General features: G+C 47.4%; 1 protein-coding gene across 1 annotated transcript in view; it reads right to left on the bottom strand.

The window, feature by feature from the left end:
* Positions 1-19363, bottom strand: part of LOC124553386 (ankyrin-1-like) — a 71230-nt gene that overhangs the window by 8305 nt on the left and 43562 nt on the right. The window contains exons 2-3 of the mRNA XM_047127256.1: positions 13146-13719; positions 3079-3225 (exon numbers count right to left, since the gene is read on the bottom strand). Of these exons, the coding sequence (XP_046983212.1) occupies positions 3079-3225; positions 13146-13708 (710 nt within the window). The 5' untranslated portion in view covers positions 13709-13719. The remainder of the gene's footprint in view (positions 1-3078; positions 3226-13145; positions 13720-19363) is intronic.

Genomic DNA, 19363 nt, shown 5'->3' with positions numbered 1-19363 from the left:
CAGTGTGGGATCTGTACCAGATCGGGTTGACGGAGGAGATAGAGAAGATCCAAAGAAGAGCGGCGCGTTTCGTCACAGGGTTATTTGGTAACCGTCATAGCGTTACGGAGATGTTTAACAAACCCAAGTGGCAGACTCTGCAAGAGAGGCGCTCTGCATCGCGGTGTAGCTTGCTCGTCAGGTAGAGGGTGCGTTTCTGGATGAGGTATCGAATATATTGCTTCCCCCTACTTATACCTCCCGAGGAGAAAACGAATGTAAAATTGGAGAGATTCGAGCGCGCACGGAGGCTTTCAGACAGTCCTTCTTCCTGCGAACCATACGCGACTGGAACAGGAAAGGGAGGTAATGACAGTGGCACGTAAAGTGCCCTCCGCCACACACCGTTGGGTGGCTTTCGGAGTATAAATGTAGATGTAGATGTAACTGCTTAAATGAATCTAATGTAAACAGTTGTGACATCATGCTCATCAGTGGTAATTTGTTGTAACGAAGCACTGCATTGTCTTCCTACAGCCTTTCACACATTTTGCTGTTGGCAGACGCTTGTATGAGCACTGTGTGTTTTTTGTTTACATATGAAGCATTTCCTTTGCAATTTAAATTTCATTCCCTCGTTCATATTTTGTTGCTGCAGTATTATTCTGCAGTAGCGGAATACAGTAATGTCCTTTGTTAGAGTATCGGTTACTACCAGTCAAAATGACAAAAAATTAACTGAAAACTAAATCAATGAAAAACTCCTGGGATTCTAGAAAATTCCCGGTTTTCCTGCAGATGAAAAAATTCCTAGGTCTTTCCCGGATCTTCCGGGTCGTATACACCATGTAATAGTCTCTTGTTAGAAGTGGTATCAAACCCTTCTGGAAATCTAGGAATATGGAATCGATCTTAGATCCCTTGTCGACAGCACTTATTACTTCATGGGAATAAATAGCAACCTGTGTTGCACAAGAACGATATTTTCTGAATCCGTGTTGGTTATGTATCGATAAGTCATTTTCTTCGAGGTGAGTCAATGTTCGAGTACAGTATATTCTCCAAAATCCTACTGCAAATTGAGGTCAGTAATATGCGTCTGTAATTCAATAGGTTACTCCTATTTCCTTTCTTGAGTATTGGTGTGACATGTGCTACTTTCCGGTCTTTAGGAACAGACCTTTCGCCAAGTGAACGGTTGTATGTGATTGCTAAGAAAGGCACTATTGTGTCTGCATACTCTGAAAGGAACCTGATTTGTATTCCATCTGGACCAGAAGACTTGCCTTTCTTAAGAGATTTGAGTTGCTTCACAACACCTAAAATATGTACTTTTATGTCACTCATGCTAACAGCTGTTCTGGTTTCGAATTCTTGAATAGTTACTTTGTCTTTTTTCGTGAAGGAATTAAGGAAAACTGTATTTAGTAACTCCGCTGCAGTGGCACCACCATCGGGAACATTTCCATTGCTATCGCGCAGTGACGGTGTTGACTGCTTTCTGCCACTGGTGTAGTTTACATACGACCAGAATGTCCTTGGGCTTTCTACCACGTTTTGAGACAATGTTTCATTGTGGAAACTATTAAAAGGAAATAAGTGAAGTCCATTCAAAAGGCTACTGCCACATTATCCACATTAAATTACTTGTTTGGCTCCCACATTTCCCTTTGTAGAGGGGAGAAATTTCTGTATTATACAATAACTTATTGCATTCTGCTCTGGTTAATTTCAAAAGGCATGTCGAAGAGTCTCACTGCTGTTGGTCCCAGGTGTGTGTGTGTGTGTGTGTGTGTGTGTGTGTGTGTGTGTGTGTGTGTTTTACTGAAGCATAAATTGGTCCATACTTTATTTTGAAATCCACCAGCTATTGAGTCATCTTGCAAACGTGTCAGTTCACTTTGAGATGGCAGTATATTTTCAGTAGGACCAACTATCTTTGCCCACGTCGGTTGCCCTTTTCTAAAAATTAAAGTTAACTATACCATGGAATTATACAAAACTTCTCCTCGGTGAATCAAATCCACTACTCATCACAGTGGTGACCATCATCCATCGAATACAGGAGTTTGTTTGCGAGTGATGAGCCATACAGTGCTGTACGTATCTCCACTCAGCCACACCCACTGCATCTCTCACTTCTCGAGAGCAGATACCTTAACCATTAGACCAGCTTAGTGCGTTTGCTGGCGTAGATGGAATTACCGTTGTGGATGATGTTTTTTACCCATGGTTTGCAAACACTACCACCAGAGGTTCTCATGTACATCCTCTGCAGTAGGGTAACATCCACCGATTCGATTTCCCTTTTGCTACTCTTCCCGCAAGTCCCCCGGGATAAACTCTAGTGCAAGTGTCGATGAGACACTGAGTCAGAAGTGGAGGTGTGCTCAGGCAGCCGACTGGTCAAGGAGACTGCCTGCAATAAGCAGCAAATCTGGGTTCCTGTTACAGTGCGGCACAGATTTCCAATAGTCACTACAGATGTAACTCACTAGGGAACCATTTAAGGAATATTCAAATTACATTTTAAGACATACCCAAAACAATCTGCATCCTCATTACTGTACTAAATATTAACTTTTTGTCATTATTACTTGTATTTCTGTTTACCTTATTTTCACCATTTCTTACTCAGTGTCTTCAACAGCTTATATCTACAACCATTCACATAAGTTTTGTTGAGTGGAATTGTGTGAAAAATCCCGTTTCCACACCCATTTAATTCAGAATCAATTTGTAAGACACACAATCACTAAAAACAAAATCTAGATTCAACACATCAATATACAAAGAATCTTTGGGAATGGGTATAATTTGTATGGGACACTTCCTACATAACTACAGTTGAGTGACTCTGAACTGAACGTAATTCTCACTGCAAATACAGAGAATGAGGAATCTTCTGCATATGTGCTCAATCTTCAAAATACCATAGCCAAAAAAGTGAGAAAGGAGTAATATTTAATGGCAACTGTAACCTCTATCCAAAAACTGAAGGAATCTGTATTTTATTTTATTTACTATATCGGCTGGTTAATGCCAAAATAAGCAGTACTGTGAGGGTAAGACTTGGGCACGTGTGGCAACACAACTCACCGGAAGCGAGAGACGGCTGCGTCATCAGGTGGAGGGGTGTGTCGGGCAGACGTAGGAGGCGCAGCTGCAGCAGGAGACCGGCTGTGGCCGCTGTGGGGTTGACAGTCAGAGTTGGGGGTGGACCCGCCCCCTGTGGCGGTCGGCGAGCTGCACAGAGAAACACTGTGTGGGTGGGCGTGTTCACACAGGGGCTCACTGCAGGCGGTACAGCTGAGGGACTGTCCACCGGGGCAACAGGACACTCAGTGCCAACAACACCAGCCCATCACTTAACCTGACTGTGCCACCAATTAACTGATATTTTTCTGCACTACTTCTGCTATATTCCCCATTGGCGTAGCCTAAGACGCAAAACAACAAATTGTTCACAATGAAGCATAAACCAAATCCCAAACATAAAGGCCAACAATTTTGCTGCCCTGACAGAACAACTATCAGACAGAATTTAGAAGCAGTTAAAGTCAACTGGCTGCTACTTTTGGTTGTGAGGTAATTTGAAAACTGATATATGGATGCTGAATTATATCACAAGAGGAGAGAGAGAGAGAGAGAGAGAGAGAGAGAGAGAGAGAGAGAGAGAGAGAGAGAGAGAGAGAGAGAGAGAGAGAGAGAGAGAAACAAACTGATAAGTTGGGCTATCAACTTACTGTTGAAACTATATGGTCATGGATATGCAGGCGCTGTTTGATGTGAAGCCCAAGGGAATGAAGAAGATGGACAAGAATTACAAGAGCTATGCTATAAAAGTTATCAAGAGTATATTCAAAATCTGCATTTGAGTAAAGCAAATAGAACTGTATATATGCATGTACTGTCTCCACAATTCGATTCATTGAAAAGACAGCAGTGGTGATGTGTTTCTTAAACAACAATTTTCGTGTTGAGCAGTTTGCAGTAGATTTTTTTTTTTGTTAGGGTTTAAGGGCGCTCAACTGCTGAGGTCATTAGCGCCCAGTCACTGGTGTTAGAGCACAAGGAACCTGCTAAAACTCAAGGGGATGGGGGGACATCAAAAGGACCTGACAAAGATGCAGATGAAATAAGTAAAAAGGTTAAATGTCTTTGGTCAAGCCAGTTAAAGTTATAAAACGCAGAAGACGAGCAGCTGCTCGAGCGTCATCAGCTAAAACATCCGGTAAGGTAGATGGCAGGGACAGGACAACACGAAATTGACTAAAACGGGGACACGACAATAAAACATGGCGCACCGTTAATGCCTGACCACAAGGGCACTGCGGGGCTGGGTCACCAGAGAGCAGGTAGCGGTGGCTAAACCGGCAATGCCCAATCCGCAACCTGGTCAGAAGGACCTCCTCGCGCCGAGATGGTCGGGAGGAAGTTGTCCAAGCAGTTGGGAGCGGTTTTACTGCCTGGAGCTTGTTTCCTTGGAGGGATGACCAAGCATCCCACCACAAGGACACAAGCCTCTTACATACATCCCCACAAACGTCAGATGACGGGACACAATGGGAGGCTGGCCGAGGCTGGAGGACTGCAGCCTTGGCTGCAGCATCCGCAGCCTCATTCCCAGGCACTCCTACATGTCCGGGGACCCACAGAAAGCTGACAGAACCGCCATTATCGGCGAAACAATGGAGGGACTGCTGTATTCGTTGAATCAAGGGATGGACCGGATAGGGAGCCCCAAGGCTCTGAAGAGCACTGAGTGAGTCAGTGCAGAGGACATACGATGAATGGCGGTGGCGGCGGGCATACTGAATGGCCTGATGGAGAGCAAAAAGCTCGGCCGTAAAGCTGGAACATTGGTCGAGGAGCCGGTATTTAAAGGTGGCGGTCCCGACGACAAAGGCACAGCCGACACCATCGTCTGTTTTGGAGCCATCGGTGTAAATAAAGGTGTGACCAGCAAGTCGAGCACGAAGTTCGACAAACCGTGAGCAATACACTGCAGCCGGAGTACCCTCCTTCGGGAGGGAGCTGAGGTCGAGATAAATACGAACCGGAGCCTGGAGCCAAGGTGGTGTCGGGCTCTCACCCTCTCTGAAGGTGGTAGGGAGGGCAAAATCCAATTGTCGAAGCAGGCGACGGAAGCGGACTCCGGGGGGCAGCAGGGCAGACACATACAACCCATACTGACGGTCGAGAGAATCGGCGAAGAAGGACTTGTAAGAGGGGTGTTCGGGCATAGATAACAGCCGGCAGGCATACCGACACAGCAGTATGTCGCGCCGGTAGGTCAATGGTAACTCGGCAGCTTCAGCGTAAAGACTCTCGACAGGACTAGTGTAGAAGGCTCCGGTCGCAAGACGTATCCCCCGATGGTGGATGGAGTTGAGCCGGCGTAAGAGGGATGGCCGAGCGGACGAGTAGACGAAGCTCCCATAATCCAGCTTCGATCGGACTATGGACCGATACAAGCGAAGCAGGACAGTGCGATCCGCTCCCCAAGATGAACCGCTAAGAACTCTGAGGACATTAAGGGAACGAGTACAACGGGCTGCCAAATAAGAGACATGTGGAGACCAACAAAGTTTCCGGTCCAACGTGAGCCCTAGCAACTTAGTTGTGTCCACGAATGGGAGAACAACGGGACCGAGATGTAAGGATGGCGGAAGGAACGCTTTATATCGCCAGAAGTTGATACAAACCGTCTTCTCTTCAGAGAACCGGAAGCCATTTGCCACGCTCCATGAGTAGAGGCTGTCTAGACAACGCTGGAGGCAGCGCTCCAGGAGGCATGTTCTCTGGGCACTGCAGTAGATCGCGAAGTCATCGACAATCCATAATTGGATTGATCGCGATGGCAAAAAGGGCTACGCTCAAGACGGAGCCCTGAGGCACTCCGTTCTCCTGGAGGAAGACGTCGGACAATACGGAACCCACACGTACCCTAAACTTTCGATCCGTTAAAAAGGAATCAATAAAAAGGGGCAGACGACCGCGGAGGCCCCACTTGTGCATAGTGCGGAGGATACCTCCTCTCCAACAGGTATCATAAGCCTTCTCCAAGTCGAAGAACACGGCTACCGTTTGGCGCCTTCGCAAAAAGTTGTTCATGATGAATGTCGACAAGGTCACAAGGTGGTCAACAGCGGAGCGGCGGCGACGAAAGCCGCATTGGACATTAGTAAGTAGTCGTCGAGATTCAAGAATCCAAACTAACCGAGCATTAACCATGCGCTCCATCACCTTACAGACACAGCTTGTAAGAGAAATGGGGCGGTAACTAGAAGGAAGGTGTCTATCCTTCCCGGGTTTGGGTATAGGAACAACAACGGCGTCACGCCAACGCATGGGGACCTGACCTTCGGTCCAGACGCGATTGTAGGTACGAAGAAGGAAGTTTTGCCCGCCGGAGAAAGGTGTGCCAGCATCTGAACGTGAATGGCATCTGGCCCCGGAGCAGAGGACCGGGACAGTGCAAGCGCACGTTCGAGTTCCCGCATAGTAAAGGGGGCATTGTAAGTTTCCAAATTCAGCGAGTGGAAGGAAGGTCGCCGAGCCTCGTCTGCCTCTTTCCTGGGAAGGAAGGCAGGATGGTAATGGGCGGAGCTTGAAACCTCCGCGAAAAAGCGGCCAAAGGCGTTGGAGACAGCCACAGGATCAACAAGGACCTCATTACCTGAGGTCAGGCCAGGTACTGAGGAGTGGGCCTTAATGCCCGACAGCCGGCGCAGGCTACCCCAAACAACGGAAGAGGGAGTAAAACTGTTGAAGGAGCTCGTGAAAGAGGCCCAGCAAGCTTTTTTGCTGTCTTTGATGACTCTACGGCATTGCGCTCGGAGTCGTTTGTATTCAATACAATTCGCCAACGTAGGATGGCGGCGAAAGGTGCGTAAAGCACGTCGTCGAGCACGGATAGCGTCCCTACAAGCCTCGTTCCACCAGGGGACGGAAACGCGACGTGAAGAAGAAGTAGTACAAGGTATGGAACGTTCGGCAGCATGGATAATAACAGCCGTGAGGTATTCGACCTGACTGTCACAACTGGAAAAATCGTGGTCCGGAAAGGTCGCCAGGGAGGAGTAAAGTCCCCAGTCAGCTTTCAGTATGTTCCAGCGCGAAGGACGTGGGGATGGGGTGTCGTGCAGGAGACGAACGACACAGGGGAAGTGGTCGCTCGAATAGGTGTCAGAAAGGACATACCACTCGAACCGACGGGCAAGAGTGGTAGAACAGATCGAGAGGTCCAAGTGGGAGTAGGTATGAGTAGAGTCCGAGAGGAAAGTCGGGGCGCCGGTATAGAGGCAGACAAGATTGAGATGGTTGAAGACATCCGCCAAGAGTGAGCCTCTTTGACAGGATGCAGGAGAGCCGCAAAGGGGATGATGGGCATTGAAGTCGCCAAACAATAAGAACGGCGGGGGAAGCTGATCGATCAGGTGCATCATCTCAGCCCGACTAACAGCAGATGACGGTGGAGTGTAGACGGTACAAACTGAAAAAGTAAAAGCAGAAAGAGTAATGCGGATAGCTATTGCTTGGAGTGGGGTGGTCAATGGGATGGGACGGTAATAGACATCGTCCCGAACGAGCAACATGACCCCACCATGAGCTGGGATACCGTCCACAGGGGCGAGGTCATACCGCTCCGAGGTATAGTGGGAAAAGGCAATACGGTCAGTCGGGCGCAACTTGGTTTCCTGGAGACCAAGGACGAGCGGACAGTGCAGGCGGAGGAGCAGTTGTAATTCCTCCCGATTAGATCGAATACCTCTTATGTTCCAATGAAACAACGCCATTGCTAGTCAAAAAGTTGGGGGAACGAGACGGGGAAGAGCTGGTCACCTCGATGGCCGCGGAGGGCCAGGTTGCGAGGCAACAACGCTACAACTGACGGCAGGCGGATCCGGTTCCATCGACTCGTCGCCAGCTGCGGCCGCTGTCCCTGATTGTGTAGGAGGGGCCGCATCATTTGCCGACAAAAGGCCGGCGGAACGCCTGGCAGCAGAGCGTCCCGGCGAAACTGAGGACGGCCGGGAGCAGCGACTCACGGATGAAGCGTCAGATGAAACGCGCCGGGGTGGAGAGGGGGATAGAGACTTCTTCTTGGAGGCCTTCTTGGAAGGCCGAGGAGGCACAGGGATGGTGGGCTGGACCCGAAGAAGGTCCTCACGCAGGGGGTCCGTTTTGGAACGCCGGACCTCGGAAGCTGGGGTCCGGAACGTTTCCCCGATGGTCGCCTGAGAAGAGGATCGCTTCTCAGGTGGCGTGGGGGGGGGAGGAGGAGGAGGAAGGGTGGCCCCTGGGGCAGGGGGGGTGGGGGCCGCGGGGGAGGAGGAGTTGGAAGGGAGGGATTTGGGAGGCGGAGGCAGAGCCCCCTGATGGGCACAGGAGGTGGAGGGGGGACAGGATAGAGGTGAGGATACAGCGGAAGGAGTGGACACAACTGAGGCAAACGAAGTGGCCAGTGACACGGGATGAAGGCGGTCATACTTCTTCCTGGCCTCAGAATAAGAGAGCCGATCCAAGGTTTTGATTTCTTGTATCTTTTTCTCCTTCTGATAGGCGGGGCAGTCTGGGGACCTAGGCGAGTGGACGCCAGGACAACTAGGGCACCGAGGTGGTGGGGTGCAAGTATGTTCCTCACGAAGAGGACGTCCACAGTCGCCACAAAGGGGCTCAGCCTCACACCGGGACGACATGTGCCCAAAGCGCAAACACCTAAAACAGCGCATAGGAGGCGGGACGTAAGGTCGCACGTCGCACCGGTAGCACATCACCTTTACCTTCTCCGGGAGAACGTCCCCCTCGAAGGCGAGGATAAAGGCCCCGGTGTCGATGCGACGGTCTTTGGGGCCGCACTGGACTCGCCGGACGAAATGCACGCCGCAGCGCTCCAGGTTGGCCCTGAGCTCCTCATCAGATTGTAGCAGGAGGGCACGATGAAAAATAACCCCCTGCGTCCTATTTAGTGCCAGATGTGGGACAATGGAGACTGGGATGTCCCCTAGGCGGTCGCACGCCTGGAGTGCCGCCGATTGTGTGGCAGAGGTGGTCTTGATAAGAACGGACCCTGATCGCATCTTGCTGAGAGCCTCGATTTCCCCGAAGACGTCCTCAATGTGCTGAACAAAGAACATGGGCTTGGAGGTGGCGAACGTCCCCCCATCTGTTCGAGAACAGACCAAATAGCGGGGGAAGTACTTCGCCCCAAGCCGGCGGGCCTGTCCCTCCTCCCATGGAGTGGCCAAGGGGGAAAGGGCAGGAGAACCAGAACTAGAAACGGTACCTTTTCTTTTGGAAGACTCGGCCACAGAGCGACCTGATACGTGTTGACGTTTCATGTGCGAAACGTCCGCCCCGATACCACCCACTCCGACCAGGGGCTCTCCCCACGGGCGCCACCCAGCCGCAGCAAGGGCCACCTGGCAGGATGACCATTGCCGGGAGTCCTGATGCCCCAAGGAGACGGGCATCTACTCCTTGGCCAACGTTGGGAGGGTGCAGCTCAGGTATCGGCAGTACGATCCCTGTGTTGTCAGGGGGCTACAACCTAGAGGGTACATGACGACCCCACCACAACGGGCTGGCTACCGTGCTGGATTTCTGGTGCCATGGAAAGTCCATCATGATCGCTGGTGCAGATGGAGATGCACTATGGGCGTAACTTGGACAACCCATCAGGCGTTTAGGCCCAATTTGAGGAATAATGGGTATGGTGACAACGCCGGTGCAATGCTGAGTGCCAAGGTCGTAGTGCACTTAGGACCAGTGGTACACCATGTAAGGTGTCCTTCCCCAAAAGGCTCGTACTTCTGTAGAATTTTGAAAAATGGAGGTCAAACCCCAAGGGGGACCATCACATTAAGGCCAAAACATTTGAGACTCCTTTTAGTCGCCTCTTACGACAGGCAGGAATACCGCGGGCCTATTCTTACCCCCGAACCCGCAGGGGGGAGTTTGCAGTAGAGGCCACCATTAAAAGAAAAAAATGGGTTACGCAGTGTATGCAATTTTATCTGATGGACAACGTTTACAACTTGTGAAGTAACCTGTAGTCTATTGAATATGGATTTTTTTTTTTTAAATTGGAAAGGAAACAAAATAGACTTGTATGGAGCATATGTATCCGAGAGACAGAGGCAACAAATGATAGCTGGATGAAAACGTCACATCAATACTGACGTTGTGGGAGATATGTCTTACACCTGTAGGTCGACAGCGAATATAATCTGCTGTATCGCAGTAGCGGAAAACCTCATAGGATTCCGTGGACGACCTCTGGTAACGCCATAGGGAAATTCAAACACGACAGGGGGCAGAGATTTCCTGTCTGCTTTGTAAAAGGGAATGCACGGAAAAAATTCGGGGCGATAGCTGAACAGAGACGAGAAGGAAATGTGATTGTAAGGCACAGCCTTGAGTGTGACAATGTTACTGTGCTGGCTGGAGTATTCTCTTCTTGTTTGCCCCCAGTGTGCATGAGTAGCCCCAGTGCTCACAGCTCCTGCTTTACTGGATATCTCAAGGAATCACACCCTGCTCTTTGGGGCCAGTCACCCAGGGGTAGCGTCTTTTTTCGTAATCAGGAAAGTCCTCAGTCCCAGGTTTGAACCTCACCATCATTTGAATTTTGAATACGAATAATCAGCATTGGTGTCTGAAGACTTCCAGCATCAGGTGTCACCCTCTTTCAGCCAACAGCCTTTCCAAAGAGGGCGGAGGGGCCGACAGAGGTTCAGGGCACTCTCTTTCCATTGAGGCCTGAAACTGGTTCTAAATGAGGAAGAATTGGCAATGATCAACAACGTGAGGATACAGAAGGCAATGTAAACCATTGCTTAAAGATATATAACGTCCGTCAATGAGGCATGTGATTCAGTAAGTCTGTGCTGTACAGACTCTCCATTGGCAAGACTAGTCCCCCATTCAAACCTCCAGGCGAGGAGGCACAAGGGGGAGGTGACCATGGGAAAAAAGTTGAGTAATCAACAAAAGGATAACGTTCTACGAGTCGTCATGTGGAAAGTAAGGAATTTGTATGTGGTTGAGAAGCTAGAAAATAAGAAAAAGGAAATGCTGAGGACGTATCTAGCTGTAGTGGGCGTCAGTGACGCGTAAAGGAAAGACAAGTAAAGGAAAGGAAAGGATTTCTGGTCGTATGAGAATAGGGTAGTAGCAACAGCAGCAGATAACAGGAGTAGGATTCAGTATCAATAGAAAGGCAGGGCAGAAAGTGAGATACTGTGAACGGATGAGTATAAATGTTCTCGTGAGAATCTAAAGCAAACCAACAACATCCATAGTTCAGGTATACATGATGACGTCGCAAGTTGAAGGTGAAGAGAGAGAAAGTATGAGGATATTGAACAGGTAATTCGGTACATATGTGATAGTCATGGAGGGATTGAAACGCAACCGTAGGCGAAGGAGTAGAAGAAACGGTTACACGAGAATATGTACTTGATAATAGGAATAGGAGAGAAGTAAGGCTAGTTACGGTCAATAGTAAATTTATCCTAGTAATAGCTGGTATAGTCTATTCAAGAATCTTGAGACAAGGGGGGATACTTGAGAAAGGACCGAAACATGGGAGGTTTAAAGTCAGATTTTGAAATCAGATACTGGACTGTAAAGCGTACCCAGGAGTAGATTTAGAGACATAACAATTTAGCAGTGATTAAGAGTAGGCTGAATTTTATGAGACTCGTCAGGAGCAATCTATGTACAAAGAAGTGGAATACAGTAGTACTAAGGAAAGAAGAGATGAGATTTATGTTCTCTGAGGCTACATATACTGCGATAATTAACAGCTCAATAGTTGGAAAGAAAAACGTAGGTACAAAGAAGCTAACTGCGAAGAAACCATGGGAAACATAAGAAATCCTTCAGTTGATCAATCAAAGACAGAAGTTCAAAAATATTCAGGAAAATCAGTAATTGAGAAGTATGTCACTTAAGGATGAAATGAATAGGAAGTGCAGAGAAGCTAACGTGAAATGGCTGCAAGAAAAATGTGAAGAAATGAAAGAAGAAATGATTCTTGGGACGACAGACGCAGCATATAGAAAATTCAAAGCAATCTTCCACGGAATTAAAAGCAAGCGTGGTAACATTAAGAGCACAATGGGAATTCCAGTGTTAAATACAGAGGCGAGATCGGATAGTTGGAAAGAGTACACTGAAGACCTCTCTGATTGGAACAACTTGTCCGATGGCGTGACAGAAAAACTAACAGGAGTCGGTATGGAAAATATTGGTGATTAGAATGAGAATTTAAAAGCGCTTTGGAAAATTTAAGATCAAAGAAGGCATAAGGTATAGACAACATTCAATCAGAAGTTCTAAAATCATTGGAGGAGGTGGCAAAAGGTCTATTCTCACTGTTGTGTAGAATGTATGAGTCTGGCAATACACAATCTGACTTTGAGAGAAATATAATCTGCACGATTTGGAAGACTGCAAGAGCAGAGAAGTGTGAGAATTATCGCACAATCAGCTTAACAGCTCAAGCAACCCAGTTGCTAAGAAGGATAATACACAGGAGAACGGAAAAGAAAATTGACGTTCTTAACGTTCATAGGATTTGTGGTCCTGGCGAAAGCGTTCGGCAATATCAAATGTTGCAAGATGTTAGAAATTCTGAGAAAAATACGGGTAAGGCAGAGGAGAAGAGTAATTTGCAATATGTACAAGAGACAAGAAGGTAAATTAACAGTGGAAGACCAAGAGCGAAGTATTCGGGTTAAAAAGGGTGTCAGACAGGGATGTAATCTTTCGCCTCTACTGTTCAATCTATATACCGAAGAAGCGATGACGGAAATAAAGGAAAGATTGAAGAGTGGAATTAAAATTCAGGGTGAAATGATATAAGATTTGTTGATGACTGATTCCCTCAGTGACTGAAGAAGAATTACAGGGTTTGCTGAATGGAACGAACAGTCTAATGAGTACAGAACAGGGAATCAGAGTAAATCAGAGAAAGGCGAAATTGATAGAAGCAGTAGAACTGAAAACAGCGAGAGACTTAGCATCGTGACCGATGATCAGTAATTAGATCAAGTTAAGGTGTTACGCAACATGGGCAGCAAAGAAACCCATGACGAACAAAGCAAGGACGACGTCATTCACACTAGCGCTGCCAAAAAGGGAATCGTGCTTACCTGGCTTCTGCTGGTGGCTCACCGAGCATACTGCTGACTTCAATGACTTCTTGCGGGTACTCGAGCACAGCGTCCGCCCAGCCCCGCGTGGCCATCACCTGCAGGTGGTCCTTTATGAAGGCGACGGCAGCCCTGGCGGCGTCCGGGCACGAGTGCCTCACTGCCGTGACGGCCGTCGCCGCTGCGGTCTCGACGGCCAACTGCGAGATCAGCTGCCGCTCGCAGGCAGCCTTCAGGGCCGACAAGCCGTACTTGTCGGCCACTGCCAGCAGCTGGGCGGCCGTGTCGGGCAGCTGGGGGGCCTGCAGGGTATACGTGTAGGCCACCAGGAGCCTCAGCACCGGGCCCTCCACGTCGTCGATGCTCACCTGGCCGCAGCTGGCCTCCAGCATGTCGTGCGCGAACATCGCTGCGAACACAGGGCTCGCGGCTGCCAACACGGCCCTGTGAGCCGCCACCCTCGTCTCGCCCGCCACCAGCGTCACTAGGGAGCCGTCACCCCCGTCTAGCAGGGCGGCCAGGGCCTCGGTTGTGGTGTTCTGAACCTCCGTAACTGCCGACATGGTGGGTGGTCCTGAAACACAGTGCCACTGAGCAGCCCTCACACTGCACCCTCAACACTTGTACGAGGCGCATGCATACCTGTATGAAACAGCAGCTGTGAAAGTGTTGTCCACCCTAAATCAATTGCAGCGTCACCAGTTTCCTTCAAATGACAAGGGTCCGTACTGCTTCGTGATCACCTAAGGTTTGTGACTACCAGCGCGGTGCTACGATAGACTGCTTTCACCTTCTAAAAATGTTATCGTTCTCAGTCAAAAGATGGTTTATTTATGTCATAGCAAAAATATTGGCAAAGCAACAAACTTGTTTCAGCCATAAAGTTACACGACTTATATTTAAATCCAAGTTGGTGGCACCTCTAACTAGGAAAAATTTTCTTCCTCCTTATCTCAAGTTCCTCACATCCGTGACACCTGATCAGAAGCAATGTACATGTAATGCAGAAATCAGTTTCCTCGGTGAATGTCTCAGGGTAGGCACGATTAAACTTGACCGGCCACCGTGGCCGAGTGGTTCTAGGCGCTTCAATCCGGAACCACGCGCCTGCTACGGTCACAGGTTCAAATCCTGCCTCGGGCATGGGTGTGTGTGATGTCCTTAGGTTAGTTAGGTTTAAGTAGTTCTAGGTTCTATTGGACTGATGACCTCCGATGTTAAGTCCCATGGAGGTCAGAGCCATTTGAGCGGTTTTGAACCACTAGTCTAAATTCATTGGTATGTTTAACTCTCCTTTGAACAGATTGATACCTGCGTCTTCTTTCTTCAGAAAAAGATGCAGCGCCCACCTCCGTGGTAAAGAATGCTGCATAATACAATCATAAATCATGTCGCCATTTTATCCGAATGTTGCAAGCTACGGTGTACCAAGGTATTTCCAGGTTGAGCAGTTTAGGAATGAAACTCGTTGCCTCCATTTCCAGAGCATGTGTTGTGGAACTTTCGCACAAATATACAGTTGCATCTCCTTTTGGCGTGGATGTGTTTGTATAGCATCTTTGCCCCACAGAACGTTCGGATACTTATTAGACGACAGATACGTCACGGTTAAACCAAAGTAAGCTCTATCACAGCTACGACATCACTCTTGACTCTCATGGTCGTATGAGGGGGCAAACGACGGAGTCAGTGAAGTAGTTCCACACCCTACAGTGTAAACTGGTTTCCGAAATTCAGACAAGTGGGTTTCGCGAGCACGGCGTCCACTTTTTCCGAATCGTCCCGAATTAGCACCTCCATTCCACCAGCGTAAGAGGTCTGCCGGACCGTTACGGTGCCGGGAGAGCGCCTAAGGATTCGTCCCAAGGCTTCTGTCACGCCAGCTCGACGTGGATCGAGACGCCGAGGCAGTGCTGAACAGAGCGTAGCGCCGGACGTCAACACAGGGTCGCAGGCCAACACGTACACTGCAGGCTTCTGGAAGCCACCCGACCAACCCGAGTCTTCCTTCCCCACCCCTCGTTAGTTAGCTGTACATTTGCTTGCGTTTTATATCGCTTTGCGGTTTTTTTCGCCTCCCCATACCAAGTATGCACTCAATGTTATAGGCTCAAGACTCTTGACACTGGCGTTGTAATCGCATAATGAACGACTTTTTACTGTTGTTTAAAGGTGTTGTTACCGTATTTTCCTACATCCAAGTGGTGCTGCATGTAAATAAACGAAGCGGTAAAAGCTGTAAAGCGGTTTACATTTCCATACAGTCTTCGAGCATTGATATGTTCCTCGTCTAAGAATCAGACGTCATTGTCTTATAAATGTTTAATGTATCCCGAGATCAGTGGTGTAGTGTTCTACTTTATTGTGACACTCGCAATGCGACAGTAGTTTACACTGAGCTTCCACAGAGTCTCAAGCTGACACAGCTGATTTCAAGTGAACAACTTGAGTACTTTCGAAGATATAAATTTTTACCTAAGGGACGACTGTGATGGATTCATGTATAGCATCAACTGAAACTACAACCAGAAGTACACGTCCACAAGTTCTAGTTGTCTGGAATCTTCCTTCGTTTCATTACCACAGATTTCTGACTAAATAAAAAGTACTCTGGAAAATTATTATTTCATTGTGTTTGGGTTATTTAAGTGTTTTGCAGGGTCTGAGGAGATACGTTGAAATTTTATGGAAATTAAGTAAATGTATGTGTGAGAACATTTCTTGTACAATAGTGGAATTTGTGACGTATGTCCGACTTAGTTTGGTTTTGTAAAAGGCAGCCAGAAGGGAGTTGAGTATTAAATTTGTAAGTAATTTATGTTGCGGAATGGAATCTAATTTTGTCTTCATTATTTAGTTTCGGAATTACGTGATTTCTTGTCTAAATTACCTGCAGTAATCTGATTGGCTGACATTGAAAATACCTGAGTATACAAGTGGTCGAAATGACTTGGTTGGCTGTTTAATATATTAGCCGATAGGAATTAAGCATATCCCGTGCGTACGAGTATGGCTTTGTGCCTCCCATATAGGAGTCGATTAAGTCGTTCGGGAGCCATCTTCTGGTAAACGCCTGTGTTAAATCGCGCTGATCAAATTTATTCCAAAATAAAGAAATTTGCGCGTTTTTATTATTCTCTTGCCGTTGACAAAGAGCGACTACAGAACTGAATATTTTGTGAACGCTCGAGATTTGAGAGTGATTTATTTTAGGAGATACTCGCATGTGAACATTTTATTTCGTACACAAACACTGCGCGGCGTGTTTCGTGCAGATTATAATATGCATTATAGGAATGTTTCTATACTGGGTCTGGGTGAGTGATTTCACTGACTTTTGTTTTCAAGGTTTATTGGAATGCCGCAATTGTTAAATCAGCCCAGAATTTTGCCATTCTGCGTGCTTTTCGAGGAGCTAAGGACTGCACTGAGTGCAGGTTATTTCTGGAGGAGACAATATTCCACAAAACCACATTTAGAAAGTCTGTAGAACCAACGTCAAATCCTGACTCTGCGAATACATCACAGCTCCATTCGTATGGTTCTCGCACAGATCACGAAGACCTGTTTTGACTGATTACTGCAGACACACAGAGGCACTTTAATGATTCTTCACACACCCCTGAACGTGAATGGACCATGAGAAACTCCTAGTAAGTGATACGATGGATGTACCCACTGCCATGCACTTCAGTCATTTCAAGGGTGTAGGTAAGTGAGACTCAGTTTGGGAGGAGGAAGAATCACACTACCCTTTAAAAGACTAACTGATTGGTTTATCCAGTAAATACAAGGGCCTTGCTGCTCTCACACGTAAACAACTCAGGTAATACATAACGAGTCCGTAATTATGAGCAATATATCATCCTTCTGCGGTAACTATAGACTTTGCATTACTGTACTGAAACTTCCTGCAGAGCTGAAAGGAACATTTAGAACTTAACGGTCGTTAAATACTGGAAGAAACCCATAGTGTGGCTTTTCCAGTCCTTATTACGACCATGTGCTCCCTCTGAACGTCATCACGTCACCAGCGCACACAAGTGCAACTGTGAGGCTACATAAATTGACGGCTGTGTGTCTACCAAACGTCGGTTTTCGTCATTTGGTTTTTTTTTTCCCTGTATGCAGACATCTTGAAGTGATCAATGGGCAGAATTACTCACAACAGAGTCAGTGCCCATACTGACACATACGATGAGTTTCATTATGCACTTAGTCGGGGAACTGCGATTGTGCAACACTATTGCATTGTAGGTAACATATGAGACACTTCGCCCGGCTAAAAACCAGGACGCCCTTCCTGCCGAAAAAGTCACACGCAAGATTCTCCTGTCCTCCGGCAAAGTGGCTCTGCTTCCCCACTCAAACCACCAACCTTCGAAAACCATGCAGTCCTTAAAGGACTGCTTAAAACCTGTTCGTGTCTCAAAGTCAGAACCCATATCCGTGAAGAGACGTCGAATGACTAACCAGTTGAGTGGAAAAAGCTAGTCAAGAGGTATCGATTACATTTACCAAATCACCCACCAAATGTACCAAATCACCCACCAAATGTCTGAAGTACGGCAAGCTGCAATCATTCTGGAGTGTTTTACGTGTGAGAAACAGATTTCCTCTGGAAAAAATTAACAGCAGCTACTGCACCTTACAAACACATTTTCTTTTGCGAGCTTCCAGCATGTTGCAGTACCTCAGGGCAACAACTACTATTCATCAGTAGCATAAAAAACCAGTCCATGTTGCAAATTTTTACTTTTTATTCATTCGATGACCAGTTTCGGGCCGACACCCAATTTGAAATCGTCGTAACAATCGGAAATGGGATTTCCGAACGTTTCAAAAATGTACTACGAACATTTTTGATATGTTCGTAAATGCTATGATTCGAAAATGGGTCTCGGCCCGAAATTAATCATATAAATAAAATGTAAAAATTTGCTACTTTGACTGCTTCCCCATTCTACTGACTTTTTTGCCACAGACTTTTTGGTAGTAAGTTTCTCTGTATAATAAATGCCTCTGAAAAACCTACACGAGGCGAAATTCTAACTTCAATAAAAGTTAAAGGGAAGAATCGTTAATCTCACGACATAATCTTGATTCAACTGCCGATGTCAGTTATTTGAAGTGCACACACACACACACACACACACACACACACACACACACACACACCAAAAGTAGTCTTGCCTCACCTGGGTTCCACGAGTTCCGGAACCTGTACAGAAAAATGGAGTAGACAGCAACATGAACCTCATGTCCGGCCTTTTTATTGCTCATGAAAGCCACACGTTGCATGATGTACCACCGCACAGCGAGATCTTCAGAGGTGGTGGTCCAGACTGTAATACCTCCAATACCCAGTAGTACGTCCTCTTGCATTGATGGATGCCTGTATTCGTCGTGGCATACTATCCACAAGTTCATCAAGGCACTGTTGGCCCAGATTGTCCCACTCCTCTATGGCGATTCGGCGTAGATCCGTCACAGTGGTTGGTGGGTTACGTCGTCCATAAACAGCCCTTTTCAGTCTGTCCCAGGCAAGTTTGGTAGGGTTCATGACTGGAGAACGTGCTCGCCACTAGTCGAGCGATGTCGTTATCCTGATGGAAGTCATTCACAATATCTGCACGATGGGGGCGCGAATTGTCGTCCACCAAGACGAATGCCTCGCCAATATGCTACCGATATGGTTGCACTATCGGTCGGAGGAAGGCATTCACGTATCTCTCAGCAGTTACGGCGCCTTCCGTGTCCACCAGCGGCATACGTCGTTCAGACTGACAGGTTTGCCTCCATACACGTCTCAGGCGACAGTCTGATTGAAGGCATATGCGACACTCATCGGTGAAGAGAACGTGATGCCAATCCTGAGTGGTCCGTTCGGCATGTTAAGTGCCATAGTGCTCAGAGCCATTTGAACCATTTTTTTGTCAATTCTCGACTGTCAAAATGGAAAGACACTGGATTTGAGGAGATGTATCGTTTTGTTGCTGTTTGCCTTCTAATGGCGCAAGTTAAGAAGTTAAAATTAACTGATTATTGGTCCAGAGATACACTTTTGAACACACCAGTTTTCAGCGAAATTATGTCCCGAGACCGTTTTTGTCTACTTCTGAGAATCTTACACTTCAGTGATAACTCTGCGAGTACTGGAAGCGACAGTCCATTATAAATTAGGACTAGTGTTGGCAAAGTTCGTAAGACATTTCGTT

The sequence above is a fragment of the Schistocerca americana genome, chromosome 11, assembly GCF_021461395.2.
Source record: "Schistocerca americana isolate TAMUIC-IGC-003095 chromosome 11, iqSchAmer2.1, whole genome shotgun sequence".
In the NCBI taxonomy this organism is placed as follows: Eukaryota; Metazoa; Arthropoda; class Insecta; order Orthoptera; family Acrididae; genus Schistocerca; species Schistocerca americana.
The sequence above is the reverse complement of the archived record's forward strand: the minus strand, read 5'-3'. Positions and strand labels throughout refer to the sequence as shown.